The 19,327-nt window shown below is 33.9% G+C and overlaps 2 protein-coding genes across 4 annotated transcripts; both read left to right on the top strand.

Annotated features, from left to right (window-relative positions):
- The first annotated feature begins 395 nt into the window (after positions 1-395).
- LOC120091102 (myosin-binding protein 7) lies at positions 396-4,027 on the top strand. 2 transcript variants are annotated; one of them, XR_005485657.1, is made up of 5 exons: positions 396-895; positions 1,108-2,647; positions 2,878-2,924; positions 3,336-3,486; positions 3,726-4,027. XR_005485657.1 is itself a non-coding variant. In XM_039048943.1 (4 exons), exons 2-4 carry the CDS (start codon positions 1,268-1,270, stop codon positions 3,433-3,435), a joined length of 1,527 nt encoding a protein of 508 aa, XP_038904871.1. In that variant the 5' UTR covers positions 396-895; positions 1,108-1,267; the 3' UTR covers positions 3,436-3,676. The 2 variants fall into 2 exon arrangements, 1 of the variants encoding a protein (XP_038904871.1); XM_039048943.1 differs by lacking the exon at positions 3,726-4,027 and having other exon boundaries at positions 3,336-3,676.
- A 9,623-nt stretch (positions 4,028-13,650) lies between these two features.
- Positions 13,651-16,278, top strand: LOC120089685 (F-box protein At5g06550). 2 transcript variants are annotated; one of them, XM_039047048.1, is made up of 2 exons: positions 13,651-15,146; positions 15,546-15,794. In XM_039047048.1, exons 1-2 carry the CDS (start codon positions 13,849-13,851, stop codon positions 15,658-15,660), a joined length of 1,413 nt encoding a protein of 470 aa, XP_038902976.1. In that variant the 5' UTR covers positions 13,651-13,848; the 3' UTR covers positions 15,661-15,794. The 2 variants fall into 2 exon arrangements, with proteins under 2 accessions (XP_038902976.1, XP_038902975.1); XM_039047047.1 differs by lacking the exon at positions 15,546-15,794 and adding an exon at positions 15,817-16,278 and having other exon boundaries at positions 13,656-15,146.
- Positions 16,279-19,327: the final 3,049 nt, after the last annotated feature.

Here is a 19,327-nt window from a genome sequence, read left to right as displayed (position 1 = left end):
AAGAGGATTCAAGTGTTGAAAGGTGTGTTTGCATGTTTGGTTTAACTTTTCAAGTATTTTTGAAAATAAATTACTTTTGTAAAAAATTGAAATGTTTGATAATTATTCAAAATAATTTTGAAGTATTTTTAAAGTGTATTTTTAACGGTGTGTATCAACCCAGTTTAATTAAAAATGATTTAAAAGAAAATAATTTTTTTTTCTTTAGTAAATCTAAACCGACCTAAATTCAACAACTTGATAAGTTTAGATGGATAATAAATGGAAGTAAAAATTCAAGAATGAGATTGTAATAATGGGATAGTTAAGGGATGATTTTGCAATTTTGTAGAAGATAAAATTTTAAAAAAGGAAAATCATAATGGAAATGACGAGATAATTAGTTGGTAAAAAAGCTCCGACAAACTAACCTCCAACGGATCGGCGATTCACTCCGAAATCTAGCCGTCCATCTCCTTCCTATCTCTCTCTCGTTCGTGTCCATTTCTCTCTGCTCAAACTTTTTTCTTCTCTCTCTCATCAAGAATATCGCAGAAATCGAGAAACCAAATGAAAGAGACCTGATACGACAAAGAATTTCATTTAATTTAGGGTTTCCAAATCGTTCTTCTTCTCTTCCCCTCCAAATTCTGTTTCCCTCTGAGAAAGCTTTCCCCGCTTTGGTATTCCCCTGTGTTTTTTCTCTTTTCGGGTTATAAGCTTGATTTTGTGATTCGAAGAAGTAGGGGAAGGTTTTCTGTAATCTGGGTCGTTTTTTGGCTTCTGGGTTTCTTTAATTTCACGTTTTCGAATCAGATTTTGTTCGAGGGAAATGGAATTTTCGCGGGAAAATACGAACGGGTTGTGATTCTCAGCTCTTTCATCGCCTTCTCCGGTCATTTTAGGCTCTTTTAAGGTATGGCGGTTTCTTACTTTTGCTCGTTTCATATTATGGTTTTGTTCTATTTGGTTTCGCGGAAATGATTTTTGAAATTGGAGGAGAAAAGGGTTCGCTAATGATGTTTTTGTGAACGTTCGTTGTTTTCTCTGTTTGTTGATCTAGGTGGTTGTAGTGGTATGAAGATTTCATATTATTAAGTTCTGACTTCGTTTCATCTTCTCTATCAGGTAGTTCTGTTCCCTTTGTTTCTGATCTTGGAGGAAGAAGAGCTGCTTTTCTGGAGGGGAGAGAATTATATTCAGAATTCCACATTTATCTTTAGTTGTAGAATCGAATTGTGTTGGAATTTCTATTCTAATTGATTAGAGTTTGAATGCACATTGGTTTATGGATTCGGAGGCACTTCCATCTTCATTGGATTTGGTGAAATGCTGTAATTGTCCGTGTAGTTGTTCGTTGTCTACTACTGGGCCGTCGACTACTTGGATTCGATCTGTAAAACGAAAGTATGATGAGTTGGATTCAAATAGCCCATTCGCTATTGTTGGGTTGGATAACTTTTCTGTTATACGGGTAGAAGTTGAGAATGAATGCAACGCATTGCGGGAGATGGTTAGCAGTCAAAAAGAAGCAATTCAGGACTTGTATACTGAACTCGAAGAGGAGAGGAATGCTTCTTCATCAGCTGCTAATGAGGCAATGTCAATGATATTGAGATTGCAAAGGGAGAAGGCAGAGATCCAAATGGAGGCTCGGCAATTCAAACGCTTTGCAGAAGAGAAGATGGCACATGATCAACAGGAGCTTGTAGCATATGAGGATTTGTTATATAAGAGAGAGCAAGCTATTCAGTCTCTCACTTGCGAGATACAAGCATATAAACATAGGATGTTGAGTTATGGGCTAACGGAAGCCGAAGCCGATGGTGAGAGGGGTCAGCAAAGTTGTAGCCAGAATACAGTGGAATATGAGGCCCAGTGTGAATCTCCCATGTATGATTACCCTCCTCTAAGATGCAACTTAAATGAGGCTCAAGGTCCTTTGGACCAAGATAACGATATTGCTGATATTGAGAAATATCCCTTTGGTGAAACCCCACGCAATCGAGATCATGTAGTGAATTTGGGAAATAGGATCAGCCAATTGGAGAGAAGTTCTAGCTACAATCAGCTGGATGGGGACTTCTTCGGTACAAAGAACGTTTTAGAGAAGGTGATTGTGGGGCAATCTCCTAGGAGGCCAAGACATTCCAGGAAGTTTTCCAACGATTCAAGTTTCTTCATGGGTATGCCCCAAGTGAATGAATCTCCAAGATACACATCAAGCTTCAAGAAGGAACACGTCTCTCAGAGTGACGACTACTCTAATTTGAGAAAAATGGATAATGCATCAGAAGTTGGAGATGACATGAGTGATAGAGTTTATACCATCGACTCTATTCACAATGGAGCAACATATAATGGTTTTCATGAGTCCAAACCAGCGGTTGGTATTTATGAAGACTATCTAACAACACCCAGAGGATCACTGAATCAAGTTGATGTGGGAGATCCCGAAGTCAAAAAACTTTATTTGAGGCTTCAGGCACTTGAAGCTGACAGAGAATCAATGAGGCAAGCGATTATTACAATGCGAACAGATAAAGCCCAACTGGTGTTACTGAAAGAAATAGCTCAACATCTATATAAGGGGATGGCACCAGAAAGGCAAGTAGTGGTGAAGAAGCCATCTGTTATGGGAAGCTTTTCTTTCATGGCAGTTTTTAAGGTGATTTAGCTGTGTTTATGTTGTTTCCATGAAAATACTTTATACTTCTTCCAATTGGTTTGTGTTGTCACATTCTATATTTGTACTTCGTTAGTCATTTGAACCATGGTATGCTTGTCGAATGCTGGCTTGATTGTGGATTATGAACGTATGCATCTGACATTGCCTTTATCTGATGTTTCTTTTGCTCATACTTCCATCTAATTCTCGTCCACCTTTTATGAATGCAGTGGATTGTATCCTTTGTTTTCTGGAAAAGAAAAGCCCGTCGTAGCAAGTAAGTAGCTTCTTGCCATACTACATGACAGCTAATTAAGGATCTATCTTGATTTTCTTCCTTTTATCCTTTAGCTGTTCGCTTGAATAGTTGAATTCTGTTAGACATGTTCCAATTATTTATTCATGTGTGCTATCACTGCCATGGAGGTGGACTGGGGACTGGGGAGATAAAGTTCGCTGTTTGCATTGTTGTTTTAACTAGATTACTACCAAACCAATGTTTAATCTGTAGATTTGTAGAAGATAACAATGTTGTGGGAAGTCTCTAGCTTGTTAGACTTTCGTGTTGATTAAGTGATCCAAAACATTCTTACAAAGTATATCATTCTACTTTCGCATGAGTTTAATGAGAAAGTCTATGATGCCACTGTTTTTACCACCATTATTCATCTCTCTTATGGAACTGTAGGTACTTGTTTGGGTTGTCAAATGGTGTTGGCTTGCTAATGCTTCTTGAAAAGGGTCAACACGGGCGGCAGTGGAGATGTCTTTCGAGCACACAAGTTTGAAACAGCTTACCCGATGTTCATAGCCAATCGAACCCGACATCCCTAATATGTGTATGTCAAGTGAATATATTTTCGCTTTTGGTTTTTCTTTTTTGGATTCATTGTAGCAGCAGGAAAGGGTAGCATGCAAGTTGTTCGTTTATTTCATTGTTTGGGGATTTGATTGATTGTACGTTGCTGGTTGATCTGTAAAGCTCAGATATGATATATAGGAATGCTTTGGTCGTTTTGTTTTGACGAATTCTGCTCAAGGAACCTATCGTCTGATAGTCCTCACCTGTATATTTCAGATTGAAGAATGATTTAGCCAGTTGAATGCAATTGCTGCCTTCCTTTTCGACCACTTTGCTTTCGACTACTCACTTCCAAGATTTTAACTTGTGGTGGCTAGTTTGTTGCAATCTATACCTTCCGCTTGCCCTTTGCTTTAACATTAAATTTCTTGTCCGTTTTCCTTTTCTTGTTTGAATTGTACAGTGTCCTGTGGCCTCTAATTCTTGTTATTTCATGGCTGTGACAGTATCCTTGTCTACCAATTGAAAATTCTCTAGTTGAGAGGAGAGGATTAGGTCTGTTATGGGTGGCGAAAGTTTAGTACAAGAATAATATCCATACTTCTACCTCTACCACTTCAACTAACAATCTTTAGAATTTGGCTAAAAGCAAATCTCAACGTAGTTCAACTAGTTAATATGAATGAAAATAATATTTGGAGTCTGTTTTGTGGTCAATCTATGTTTGGTAAATATTTCTATCTACACATGTTAGAGTTTAAAAAAATAATATCCAAATAAGGGATTCAATTAAAATAAAGTTATACTTAATGTTTTAAGATGTGTTTGATAGTATATTAAAGAATTAGATTCTAATTAAAGCAATTATTGATTGGTTGGGATTGGTTGTAGTTACCGTCAAATTTTAGGTTGAATATATACTCTTAACTAATTTATTTATGAACATATTTTAGTTAATTTTCTTATTAATTATTATTTCAATAAATTATATAACAATGATTTTAAATTTTAAAAAATAATTGAGTTTATAATATGAATAATCATTCTTATATATATATATGTTTTAGCATAATGTTGCATTTTAAAATTTAGATATGTTAAAAATATAAAAAAAGTCGTTTTTAAGAAGTTGTACAGTTCGAATGAACACATCTTTACTAAATTCATTGAATCTAAAAACATCAAACAAATCCATATTGTCAACCAAAATGTTCTTTAGGAAAAAAACATGTGAAACTTTTGGCTAAACTTAGTCCGACAGCCTCTCCGAATTCACATTTAAGCAAATTGGAGGAAAACCTCTCTTCGCCAATTTCTGTAATTTGGGAAACAACTCCCAAATTTGCCATTCTGGCCAATGCGTCTGCGTTATCAAAGTTGTTTTTTTTTGGTGTGTGGAGATAAATGCGTTGCTAAATTTGGCCCATATTTATTGCTAAAGAAATCCAACAAACGCCTTTACTCTCACGGAAAACGTAATGAAAATAATAAAGGATGAAAAAAAGAGGATGTGGATCCCATATAATAATCAAAATTAATTACATCGATGATCCTTTCCTCTATAATAGGATTACGTATATTGAATACAGATTTTATAGCGAGGTCCACATTTCATTAAGATTACAAGAAGTGATTTCTACATAAAAGATTTTAAGAATAGACACATATTACGTTAATGTTTTGAACATTTCATTTTTTACAAAAAAAAAAAAAAAAATCTATTGGTCTCTCTATTTTCACTAATATCAGTGATTATTTATAATTTAGTCCTCACCTACGTTATATATATATATACTCTCTCATGTATATTCTCTCTCCCCCAATAATATATTTCATATATTCTCTCTCCCATAATTCACACTCATTTCTTTCTCTTTACTCTCTTTTCTCATTTCGGCGATGTGAGTTGTAGGTGGTAGATGACGACGTGGGGCGAATTGATGGCTCAACACGTGGTGGCACGAACGACTTTGGGACAAATCGATGGCGTGGACGGCGTGGGGCGAATCGACGGTGATAGGTTGAGTAGATTTGGTCGACGTTACGACGGGATGAGCAAATTTGATTGACGACGACGGGGAGAGAGATCTGTGGTAGCCATGGCTAAAGAAGAAGAAGAGATGAAGATGGAGGGTTATGTATTATAAAACCCTATATGAAGATGAACTTTATTTTTTCCTATCTTTTACATATACTGTGATTATGCTTGCTTTTTTTTAGTTTTTGTAGGAAATTTGATATATACTGTGGTATATGTATTCGTTTATTTGATATAAATGAGTTTTTTTTTTATTTAGACTTATTGTATTAAGATATATATACTGTGGTGTAAATTATATATTGCAGTATATTTCATATATTGGTTTATACTGTGATTTATGTAAGCATTGAGTCAATCTCTAATTTATAAATCGTAGTATATTTCATACATTGGTTAGAATATTTTCAAATGCCTAACAAAATGTTCTAAGGTATATTTAAAATAATCATGAATCCGTCCAAATATTATAAAGTATATTTAAAATAATCATGAATCCGTCAAAATATTCTAAGGTATATTTAAAATAACGATTAATTCATAAAAAAAAATCAATAAATTGATATGTACAAATAAACAACGGAATATATTACATGTACAAGTGAACAAACAACCGCAGTTTGTTCCATCTTTGGTATAAACCATGTTTTGACCCATCTTCGGTATAAACCAGTTGTCGATTGAAAGGGGGTTTCAGTCTGAACCATGTTTTTTCCATCTTCTACTTCTGCAATCAATAGTCAACAAAGAGACGGAGCAATCAAGGACAAAAAAAAGGTGCATTTTGAAGGGATAGAATTCCCGAAGCCGCCAAAGGTATGAATGCATTCGTGCCTCTAATTTTGTTTTTACAGAACTTTAAAAGTAGAGTGATGGAAACAACTGGATAAACATAATCCCCTAAGCATGCTTTTACTGTGAAATTACAGAAAAGATAAGGGATATCACATACCCTTGAAGAACCATCTTCTCGTTTCCTCTCTACTGCACGAACACTAACATGATCTCCATTGCTTCTCTCGAACTCGACAACTCCAACACAACAGCAACAATGGGGACGTCACCGCAACGTCTTCCTCATTATTCTCAAGGTGAGAATCACACAGACTTTCGTGGGCTTACCTTTTAATTTTGATGTAGGGAGAATATGAGATCAGAATTTGTTTTGCAGAGGGAATAAGATAATAAGGAGAGAACTGCACAAAACACTTCTGTGTTTAAAATGAATATCAAGCTCAATTAAACCAACCACCCATCTCTTTAGCTGCCTCAATAACTCCCAAGGAGTTATAAACTTGAATCCAAAATTCAGACTAAATTCAATTATATTAAACTAATTTAATATAACTAAATCCATACTATATGTTAGATCCCATATAATATATAACCTATAGTTTATTATATCGTATATAATTTAACTTATAGATTTGTTGAGATTGGTGTCCTAAATCTCTTGTATTCTCGTAGTTTGTAAACACAGTATAAACAAATTGTTATTAATAAAATATTTATTATTTTATGAGTATACACTCAATCCAATAAACTAAGATTCCAGGTTATTTTATTTAATTTAAACAAGTATGTAGAGACATAGAGACAGATATTGTTTGAATAATAACCTAAATAGTCTGTAGTAGTGAATAAGATTGGGTTATTGGGGTTGATGCCCTAAATCTTGTAGGGTTCTGTAGTTTGTAAACACCTGTATGAACAAACTCTTTGTGATGTAATAATATAAGATATTTTATTCACTACAGTATGTGAAATATGAGATATTTTAGTTGCATTAACCACAAACCAATAAACTAAGATCCTTGGTTGTTGTTGTAACTGAAGCATGTATGTGGAGACATACAAGTGGATTGTGCTTTAAGTGATAACTTAAATGGTCTGTAGTATATGGATAAAGGAGGAAAACTTTATCCTTGTGACGCTACGAGTGTGGTCCGCTTTGTAGATATTACAAATGTTGTAAAGTGATACAAATGATCTGATACTGACCATTCATGTATTAGACATGCGAGCGGGGATGCTCTATAGAAAGAAGTTTGTATAAGACCGAACCATGAAATGTTTAGTCTTGTTATATAACACTGTTCATGACGACTTTTATTTCACTAGGATGACCATAGGTAACATGACCTTAATCTTGAGTGAGTTGTGAACTCTTGCCTATGAGGACGGTCCTTTGATTTGCATTAGTGTGAGTGGCCAGATCGCCGACTCAAACCTACCACTTTGGGGATTCGTCTATTTGAGGAGTTAGGAACTCAGCTACACAAGAGGGAATTCACTCTTCCTTGAAGCATGGGTAATTAGATAAATTGCTCCTTTGAGGGTTGATTTCGGAGCTTGAACAATATGACAACACACCTTCTCTTGGCTTGGGAAGAGTTTACTCATAGTAGGACTATGAGGTATTGTTCATTAGAGGAATTAGTGGCACTTAAGGAGTTAGATGTAACTATAGGGGCAAAATGGTAAATTAGCCCAGTTGTACTTATGAGCGATTTGTGAAGGGTCATCGTACTTTTGGTTGGTTATATCCGATGGACACAAAAATATATTTGTAGTGCGAAGAGTGCAGCTGTCAGTCTTTAGTGGAGTGTCCGACGTTAACGATATTGGACATCGTGGTTAAAGAGTTTAGTCAGCTATTCACGTACCGTTGGAGCTTCAAGCTACAGGTTCATAAGGTCCCCTTGGTAGCTCAATGGATTCATGTTGAGAATTAATTTTTGGGTTAGTTTGAAATGTTCAAATTAACAAGAGGAAATTTGATTATATATGCTATAATTAAATCGATTCAATTATATGTGATATAATTGGTTTGATGTATTAGATACATTATTTGGAGGAATTAATATAAATATGATTTATATTAAATGCAATGTAGGAGAAAAAGAACTATGGTTTATATATTGCATGAGATGTGATATTAAAACTATAGGTTATAAATATAATATTGATTTAAAATCAAATCAATTATGAGATAATGCCAAAGGGCGTTTGACAAAGTGAAGAAATATCTATTCAATCCTCCCATCCTGGTACCGCCAACGCCTAGTCGATCTTTCCCGATGCATCTGAAAGTAATGAAAGCATCCATGAGTTATGTCTGTCCTTGGTTAGCCGATGAAACTGGTAGGAAAGAAAGAGCAATATACGAGATTGACAAGAAGTTCATTGATTATAAGACAAGGTATACGGTTCTAAAAAAAAGTGGTTGTGTTTAACCATGAGCCTCGCAACGCTTACACCACTACATGTTGAACTATACAACCATGTTGATATTGGTTTTGGTTTTTTCACCTAATAATCAACTTAGTGGGAAGTTTTAATCAGTTATGATAACTGATGGATAAAATAAAAATCGTTTTCATTTTTTCATAAGTGAACGCTAAAAAGGAAAAAAGTTATACAATAGTTTGAGAGAGTAAATGATCGTGCATAGAGTTTTTCTATACGATAGTCGCTCGATACTAAACGATCAAGTACCTAAGTCTACATGATAAACTCCTGTCTTCTCCCACTTGCTCGATCGTCTACACGATCGTTTAATTCCTCATTCCTTCTACCAAATCCAAAAAGACTCTACAACTCCTGGATTCTCACACCGAGAATACCAAGGTAACCTCGTGGTAGTGTCTATTTGCTGTTCGAGGGTCAAGGGTCGAGTTCCACTCGATTGTGTTAGAGGATTCTACAGTTCGTGCTATTCACTGGTTTGCGTTCGTGCTGTTGGACGCTTAGTTGAGTTTGATTGAGGGATACTAGAAGAAAAGTTCTTCAAGGGTATGTTCACTCGATCTTTTGTATTTTCTTCTTAAAACATGTTGTAATTTAAAGTTTATGCATAACTGCTACTGTTTGATTGTAAATTTGTGTGTTCTTTCACAATGGGGTCTAGAACGATTTGCTTCCGCTCACTGGTTCTCTTTGATAAGAGTTCCTTCATGGGTATCTTATCCTTGTGACACTACGAATATAAGATATTTTGTAGATGTTACAAGTGTTGTAAAGTGCTATAAATGATCTAATTTTGATCATTCACGTGGAGAAATGTGAGCGGGGGTGTCTTATACAAAGAGTTTGTATAAGACCGGACCAGGAAATGATTAGTCTTATTATATAACACCGTTAATAGTAGAGACTTACATTTCACTCGGATGACCATAGGTGACATGACCTGAATCCTGAGTGAGTTGTGAACTCCTACTCCTGAAGGTGGTCCCTTGATTTGTATGGGTGAGAGTGACCAGATTGCCAATTCAATAAGCCTACCATTTTAGGATTCATCTTATTGGAGAGTTAGGAACACAGCTAAATAAGACAAAATTCACTCATTTCTTGATGTTGAGGTAAGTAGACAAATTGCTCCCTTAAGGGCTAATTTCGGAGCTTGGACAATGTGGCCACACCCTCTCTTACCCCGAGAGGGACTTGGTCATAGTTGGACTATTGTTCATTAAAGGAATCAGTGGTACTTAAGGAGTTAAATGTAACTACATGGGAAAAATGGTAATTTGGTCCGGTTGTACTTACGAGCAATTTGTGAAGATTCATCGCATTATTGATTGGTTGTATCCAATGAACATAGAAATATATCTGTAGTGGGAAGAGTGCAGCTGTCGGTCTTTAGTGGAGTGACCGATAGTTAATGGAAGTTGAATAATTTAACTAAAAAGTTTAATTAATTATCCAAGTACCATTAGAGCTTCAAATGTCTCATTTTAGTGAAGGGGCACTTGATCACCATACGGTGACTTTTGTCCTACCTCACTGAAACATCGTTGCAAAATAAATGTAACTTAGGGTACACTAGACTATTTTTCTAGAATTTGATTGGTTGTCTTAAGCGGTTTAATGTAAGTAGACTAAAATAGTTTGTTCTTTTTTAGCAAAATCTTTAAAATGGCTACTACTACTTTACGTTTACTCGCCGCGGATAGTTAACGGGAGAGATTTACGCTAGTTGGCAATCAACAAAATTCTGATCATCGATAATCTTCACTTTGTCCTGATGAAGGATCGTCCTCCCATTCCAATTGCCAATGCTCCTCAAAATGTTTGGGAAGCATATGATCGTTAGACACAAGCGAATAAAAAGGCCCGGGCGTATATCTTGGCAAGCCTTAATGAAGTCTTGGTCAAGAAGCATGAGCCCATGCTCACAGCTCGTGAGATCATGGAGTCTCTGAGGGGAATGTTCGGATAACTGTCTACACAGCTCAGGCATGATGCTCTAAAGCACATCTTTAATGCTCGTATGTAAGAAGGAGCATTTGTTCAAGAACACGTTCTCAACATGATGGTCCAATTCAATGTAGTAGAGATGAATGGGTCGAGCATCGATGAATCCAGTTAGGTTAGCATCATACTGGAATCTTTACCTGAAAGTTTCCTGCATTTTCATAGCAATGCTGTTTTGAACATGATTGACTACAACCTGACCACTCTACTTAATGAGCTACAGATCTTCCAATCCTTGTTGAAAATCAAGGAGTAGAAGGGTGAAGCAAATGTTGCTTCATCTTCTAAAAGGTTCCATAAAGGTTCGACCTCTAGAACTAAGTATGTATCTTCTTCTGGCACTAAAAAGTGGAAGAAGAAAAAGGGTGGAAAGAGGAAAGCTAACCCCATAGTTGCTGCTCATAGGGGTAGAAAACCCATCAGAGCTGCAAAAGGAATCTGTTTCCATTGCAACCAAAATGGTCATTGGAAGAGGAACTGTCCCAAATATTTGGTAGAAAAGAAGAAGGCCAAACAAGGTAAATATGATTTACTTGTATTGGAAATCTGTTTAGTGGATGATGATGATTCTACTTGGATTATTGACTTTGGGGCCACTAACCATGTTTGTTCTTCAATTATGATCTCAAATCCTTCATAAAATTCTTTGATCCAACGCACGCAAAAATCTCAATGTTACCACAATTGCTTACACTACCATCTTATTAACTACTAATTGTTGAAACTCAGTAAAGGACATTTGATGATGAAAATCTATTTCAGCTACTTTGTATTTAATATAATTATCTCTCTCATTTATAAGATTGAAACAATAAGAGTACTTATAAAATGTAGTATATAATAAATCATATATGCAGAAATATTTTCAAAATAACTCATATATTATATATACCTTAGTATACAAATAGATATAACAACAAAATCAATATATACTTTAGTATATAGAATTGGAACAGTAAGAGTTCCTATAAAATGCAATACATAAAAAAATCATATATGCAGAATGATTTTTAAAATAGCTCATATATCATATATATTTTAAAATACAAACATATTAACAACAAAATCAATATATACCTTAGTATACCTAAAATTAACAAAATACACAAACGGTATAAAATGTATATAAATAACTAGTTCTTTGTGTCAAAGATAAAATGATAAAAATGAAAAAAAAAAAAAAAACTATATAAACAACTAGTTCTCTGTGTCACACACTATACAAAATAATATATTGCATCTAAAAATAATAATGTATATACAAAATTTAAGCACTTACAACTAATCCATTTCAATATTGAGGAAAAAAAACTTATTGAATATGCAAAAGAAACTGAAAAAAAATAAAAACCAAAGAAAACCAAAAAAGATGAAATGTATGAAGAAATATATAGGGTTTTGGGGGGGAAGAAGAGAATGCATGAGGAAAACAAAATTGAAAGCATGGGAAAATGGAGAAAAAAAAAAGAATTGTAGAAGAAGAATGATGTGAGTAACATGAAAAAATGAAGGAAAAAAAAAATAAAGATGGAGAAGAGGAGGGTGAATAGTGCATGAAGAAAGTAGAAGAAAAAGAAATAAGAAAATGCATGAAGAAATTAGATAATGGAGAGAAAAAAAAACACAAACCTTTTACGACCAAGAAGAGGGAGATGAAGAAGAGCAAGAAGTAGAATGATTAAAAAGAATTTTTACATAAAAAAAGATTAAAAATGTATTAGAAGATGAAATCTCAATCCATTATTAAGCCAATCTAAAGCACGTTAAATGACTCAAAAAGGTGACTAATTAATGAAAAATGATAATTACATACAAAATAATGATAAAAAATGACAATAAAAAAATAAATAAAAAAGGTAAATTTATAAAAAATAACACTAAAAATCTTTATCGGAAAAATATAAAATTAAAGATATTTTTGAAAAACACGACTCAAACATGATTTTTTAGGTAAAAATCTTAAAAAAAAAAAAAAAAACTATTATGAATTGATTTAAATACCCAAATGTAGTTTATATTTTGTGGATTGCTAGCTTTCATTTAAGGACGAAAATCCATATGTTTTTGGACCTCTTGTGCCAGCAAATGGCTTGAAGGAGTTGGTACGAGAATTGAGATCTATGTTGCCAAGTCCTAAGTAAAGGCTCTCAAAGCCCACTTCTATAACTTCTACTTCGATTAATTGATTGTCATAGTCGACGTTCTTTAATAATTATATGGGTAAAAAAAATTTCACTCTCATAATATGAGAAATTTTCACTAACTTTAATATGAGAATTACTTCTATTAATTAGTTGTTATGTCAACATTCTTTAATTAATATATGAGTCTAATAAGAGAATTTTCATGTTTTTATAAAACTGCAAATTTTTACTACCGGTAATATGAGTACTACTTCAATTAATTAATTGTCATATCAACATTTTTTTAATAATAATAATATGAGTCTAACAAGAAAAAATTTTCATACTCCCGTAACATGGAAAATTTTCTCTGACTGTAATATTAGTATTCCGTTAATTGATTGTCATGTTAACATTCTTGGATCTAATAAGATAATATTTTCACTCCTGTAGTACTAAAAATTTTCTTAACTAACAACATCAAATAATTTTCTATGAAAAGGCAAAATTTTAGTGTGAATAGAATGAGTATATATTAGAAAAATTTTTATAAATAGAAAAATCTCAAAAATATTTATATTTTATAAAAAAAAATTAAAAAAGTGCTTTGTACTTCATTTTTTCCATTTTATATAAAGTGTAAATATTTTTAAATAATTATTTATATTAAAAAAGGCCGTAGGTAAAAGTATCAATTAATAGTCTAAGCTGACAGCATAGAGAGGATAAATTGATACGTTGGTGTTTAATTTAGACAACATATCAATTTAGGGTGTGAATTGGTATTTTTTTTTTTTTTAAAAAAAAGGAAAAATCCTAAAGAGAGAGACAGCAAAACCAAAACAACCATTTTGGGCAGAAGTATCGGCAAATTCTTGTAACTTCGTCGCCAAAACCCCCAAACCCTGCGGCAGCGCCAGCAAACCTCGGCCAACAGAGATTTCAGCTTCTTCCATTTTCATCGGATCCACGAAGATCTCCACAAATGTTAAGCTCCAAAACTCTGCTCTCTCGCGCCATAAAGAGGAAGAAAAGCAAGAAAATTACTGACAGGAAAATCAAGAGCAAAGCTGTTTCTCGAGATCGAAATTCCGTTTCCAAAAAGTCCCAAATTCGGGAATGCAAAGAAGAGGACGGTGAATTTGGTTTCGGCCTCAAATCCTCTGCAACATCTTCCAATCATGGGGTCCAACCATTAGGAAATCTCTATCTCGCTTCAGGCACCATTAACACGAGAAATACAGGTCTGGGTAATATGCAGACTTTGACTGACGAACTTGTTCTTGATGTTTTAGGGTTCCTCGATGCTACCCATTTAGGGGTTTTGGCTAGTGTGAGCAAATCGTTGTATGTTTTTGCTAATCATGAGCCTCTTTGGAGGAATCTTGTGTTGGATAATATTAAAGGTGGTTTTCTTTATAATAAAACTTGGAAATCTACTTATTTAGCTGCTTTTCATCCTTCATTTGATGATTCTGTTATTGGCATATCGGGTTTGAGAGTGAGGGATTTCTATTCTGATCATCTTTTTCAGAGTTGGCTTTGTGCTAACCTTGAAATGAAACCTGAGTGGCTCGAAAGAGATAACATTGTTAGAAGAAAAGGGATTTCAGTTGAAGAATTTGTATTGAACTTTGAAGAACCAAATAAGCCTGTGTTGTTGGAGGGATGTTTGGATAATTGGGTGGCCAGGGAAAAGTGGAATAGAGATTATTTGATTCAATTGTGTGGTGATGTTAGATTTTCAGTTGGGCCTGTAGATATGAAGCTTGAGGAGTTCTTTTTGTACTCTGATCAGGCAAGAGAGGAGAGACCATTATACCTGTTTGACCCCAAATTTGCAGACAAGGTTCCGAGATTGGGATCGGAATATGATGTTCCAGAGTACTTCAAAGAAGATTTATTTGGTGTTTTGGGGAAGGAAAGGCCAGATCATCGATGGATTATAATTGGACCGTCAGGATCTGGCTCGTCGTTCCACATAGATCCTAATTCAACCTCAGCTTGGAATGCGGTGATTAAGGGGTCCAAGAAGTGGGTTTTGTTTCCACCTGATGTAGTTCCGCCTGGAGTACACCCCAGCCCAGACGGTGCTGAAGTCGCTTGCCCTGTTTCGATTATTGAATGGTTCATGAACTTTTATGCTGCAACCAAGACTTGGAAAAAGAAGCCTATAGAGTGCATCTGCAAGGCTGGGGAAGTGATCTTTGTGCCAAATGGATGGTGGCATTTGGTGATAAACTTGGAGGAGTCCATTGCCATCACACAGAATTATGTCAGCAGGTAAATAAGTTACTCTATGTTACATACCAAATAAATAAATCATTTGCTTTTGCTGTTCCTGTAATCGTTGATAAATCATGTGTGAGAAAAGCCAGGAGGAAGGGTATAATGCTTGGAAATGAAGAAACTTAGAAATGTAATATGAATGGTTAGGCAGTTCAGTCCTATAGTTTGTGATATATAGGAATATGATCCTCTGTTGTAAGTCTTGTAGTTATTGCCAGACTCGCCATTTCTTTTGAAGAGTAGCATTCATATGATATGATTAACTTCCGTCAGAAATCATTAGCTAATCTTGTCCATTGTGTCCCTCTATGGCATATTTCTATTTCTTTGTGATAAACCTGACGGCTGATGCTAAATTGTTTTTTAAATGGTAATACTATTAAAAAATGACAGTACTGAGGACGGCCTAGGACACAGGGGCACGGCCGATGCTTGTTCGAGTAAGTCTGCCAAGAGGTCGGGATGGGGAGTAAAAGTTGGTAGTTACTTTAGGCATTCTATAAGTTAGCCTTGAGGGAGAGTTTGGGTGACGCAAAGATCTCCCTAAGTTAATATGCACCTTCATATATTGAGTAAACTTTGGTGTACTTTAGCTTTCTCATTTCCATAGTTCCATTTGGTGTGAATGAGATGTCTATGTTGATTCTCAGTTTCTGATTTGCAGAAGAAATCTATTGAATGTCTTGGATTTCCTTAAAAGACCAAATGCAAGCATGTTGGTTTCTGGAACAAAAGATCGTGTGAATCTGTATGATAAATTTAAAAATGCTATCGATGCTTCTTTCCCCGGAACCGTTGATCAGTTGGCTCGGAAATCCGAAGAGAAGGCGACCAAACAGAAGAAACTTTCTTTTTGGGACTCTGTGGCAGATTCCAATGCTGGCGCTTTCAAGTTCTCTTTCTAGAGAAACAAAATTCAAGCAGAGAAGCAGCCTGTGGAAGCAAAGCTATCAGAACCCCCATTTGCTGGAACGTAATAGGTTGTTTTCCATTGTGTTTCACTTTCAATGAAAAATTTTGTCTATGTAGCTGCTGCTTCTCGTATTTGGAAACATTCTGCCATGAGCCTGTTGAACAGTTTTGACTTATAATGAATTTTTTTAGAATAAATTGCTAATTGCAATTACCCCTTCCCTTCAAATTTTCAATTGTAAAAATTGGATCCTCAAACGGTTAAAATCAGACCATTAAACTTATATTTGTTGTAGAAAATGGACCTTCAAATGGTAAAATTGAACATTTAAACTTATTCAATTGTTATATTTTTATAATTATGTAAGTTTGAGGTTACAATTTTAGACTTGTATAAGTTTAAGGGTGTAATAGTAATTGTCACCATACTTTAGGTTGGTTTTTGTAATGTCATTTTTTTAAGGTAATGGATAATACTAATAATTAAGTATATAATGACATTTTAAAAAATTTGCAAATATAGTATAATCTATTAATGGTAGATCCTATTGTTATATATACTAATATTTTGGTGATTCCTATATTTGCAACCGTTTTTTCTTTTTAAGAACATCACACATTTGGGGTGGGAGATAAAAGGGGACTAGAGGAAGTAGTTATACTTATAATATAATTAGTTAAATTAATATTAATTATAATCAATTATTTTAATTAACTGTTAATACAAATATTTTGATTAAACTTAATAATGTTAACTGATTCATTTATAAATTATAATTAATATATAAATAAATAAATTCATTTAGCCCATGGGCCTAGCCTTTGGGCCTAAGTAATTGGACTTAGACCTTGAATTTGGGCTATTCTAGTATTTTAGGCCCAAATTAAGCCCATGTTTGGGCATTTTGGACATACAAACGTCCAAATTATAACCTCAAATTGGGCGAAATTAATTTTACTCAACCTAACGTTCGTGACGAAAACACGTGACGTCATCAGAATTTGTCTTCAATTTCAATTTGAGACACAAAACTCTTAATTGGTCCTAAATTTGATGATTTTGGTATTTCGTCATTAATTTAATAAATGACGTGGCAATCCGTGATTGGTCCAAAATTTCTCCTCAATGCCAATTTTCGAGATTTGTACAATGTGGGTGGATGAATCTCGAAAAAGATAAAACTGACATCGATATGCAAAGTAATTTGGTCTTGACTTTGATGCTCCCTATTTAGTTAAACTGTGAATTTAGTGCATAAGTTTAACTAAAGTTTATAATAGAAGACGACCAAACTTTTAATTTAAGAAAAATCTAACCTTTATGTTAGACTTAATTTGATTTGGATAGATAAAAGGTAGAAATTCTCAAATTTTAAAAAGAAAAATTCAGGTTTCATCCAAATTAATTTGATTTAGAGAGAAAACTTAAATTTTTGAATTTAAAATGAAAAATCAAGTTTCATCCCTAATTTAATTTGATTTGAAGATTAAACTTAAAAAGATGGTTCTAAGAAAGAAATTTGGGATATGGCCAAATTTACCAAAAAAAAAATTTTGAGCTTTGTCCCCAATTTAATTTGATTTTAGGGATAAAATTAAAAAATTTTGGATTCAAAATGAAAATTCAAGTTCCATCCCCAATTTATTTTAATATGGAGTTAAAACTCAAAAATTTGGAATTAAAAATGAAAATTCAAGTTTCACCCACAATTTAATTTGATTTGTAGATGAAAACTTAAAAGTTTTGAATTTAAAATGAAAATTCAAGTTTCATCCTTACTTTAATTTGATTTGGAGATAAAACTTAATTAATGAAAAAAAGGTTTAGTACGTGTCCAACGATTTTAGAAAAGGATGAGAAGAAAAATAATAAAAAAATAAAATTTGGGGCTTGAAATAAAATTTTTAACCAAATAAAATCTAGATTTAACCAAATTTTGGATTTCCTGATTTGATTCTGGATTCAATGAACTCCCTGCTCAAAGCCTTCTGCAATCCTATCTCACGGAAAGGAAACCCTCTCTTGTCGAACCGATCCACGAGTCGAGCTCCTTTTCCAGTCGTCGAGCCGTTGCTCCTCGTTTTTGTCGCGAAGCCACCAACCGTCGTTGCATTGTCCGCGACCCGAGCGCCGCCGCGAGGCTTCCACGACTGTTCTGCAGTCGACCGCTGTACATTGTCGCTGCAGAACAGCCGTTTGCCAACTGTTTTTGTCAGATTTTGAGAGTTGGAATTTTGACCCTCCACCACGTTCACTCAAGCATGACTATGATTAAGATCCTTAAAAAAAATGAAAAGTATAGGATGGAATAATTTAATCACTTGAGGTCAATAGGATAAGAATAATATGTACACAATATATTTTGATTATATTTGTTCAAAATTGTTAGCTTTCAGAGTATATTGTTTATTAATTTAATTAACCAATTATTGTAATTCTAAGTAGACACTTTCAGTTTTGAGAATGATTTTTTTTTCTTAAAAAGATAATTTTAATAATATTGAACAATTGACGATATTACTTACGCCATATATCACTAGATAATCTAATTTTGTAATTTGGAAAAACATAAGGATGTTTTTAGAAAAACTATATGTTGTGTCTTTTGTATTTTCAAAATTGAAATAAGATTCAAAATATTATTTTCATTTTTTAAGGAAGTTTTAAAATATTAGATAAACATGAAAAATTGTTGAATTCATTTTTTTTACCGAATCTACAAACACATCAATTAATAAAAACCTATTACATCTTTATTTGGAAAGGATAATTATAAAACCAACTAAAATATTTCATGTTAAAACAAAACCTATATTATTTTTGTACTTTATTTTTTTCTGATTGGGAAGATAAAAATCCTAATTAAATTCTAATGAATAAAAAATTAGATCTAATTCGTTTATATATATTATAGGAATTTGAATATGATAAATAATAATAGAGAACTTCTTATAAATAAAAAAATCCTAAAAATATTTACACTTTATAGCAAAAACTTCCAAAAATGTTTTGTAGGTTTCCCGAGAAACGTATTTTATGGAGTTGGACTTGTTTTGCTTGTTGATGATTTCTCTCTAGACTAGGCTCTCTGGAAGTAGAATTGCTGACCCACTTGGAATGAAAAGAGCTCCTCTATTTATAGAGATCTTCGAAGAGCTTCATGGACTTGGACCTCGTTGGCCATGGGTCTAGGCTTGGTTAGCCCATGGGCCTGGACTTTGGGCGTAATTAATTGGACTTAGGCCTGGTCTTTGGCCCAATT

Source organism: Benincasa hispida, chromosome 11 (genome assembly GCF_009727055.1).
Source record: "Benincasa hispida cultivar B227 chromosome 11, ASM972705v1, whole genome shotgun sequence".
In the NCBI taxonomy this organism is placed as follows: Eukaryota; Viridiplantae; Streptophyta; class Magnoliopsida; order Cucurbitales; family Cucurbitaceae; genus Benincasa; species Benincasa hispida.
Note: the sequence above shows the minus strand (reverse complement) of the source record. Positions and strands in the feature narration are given on the sequence as shown.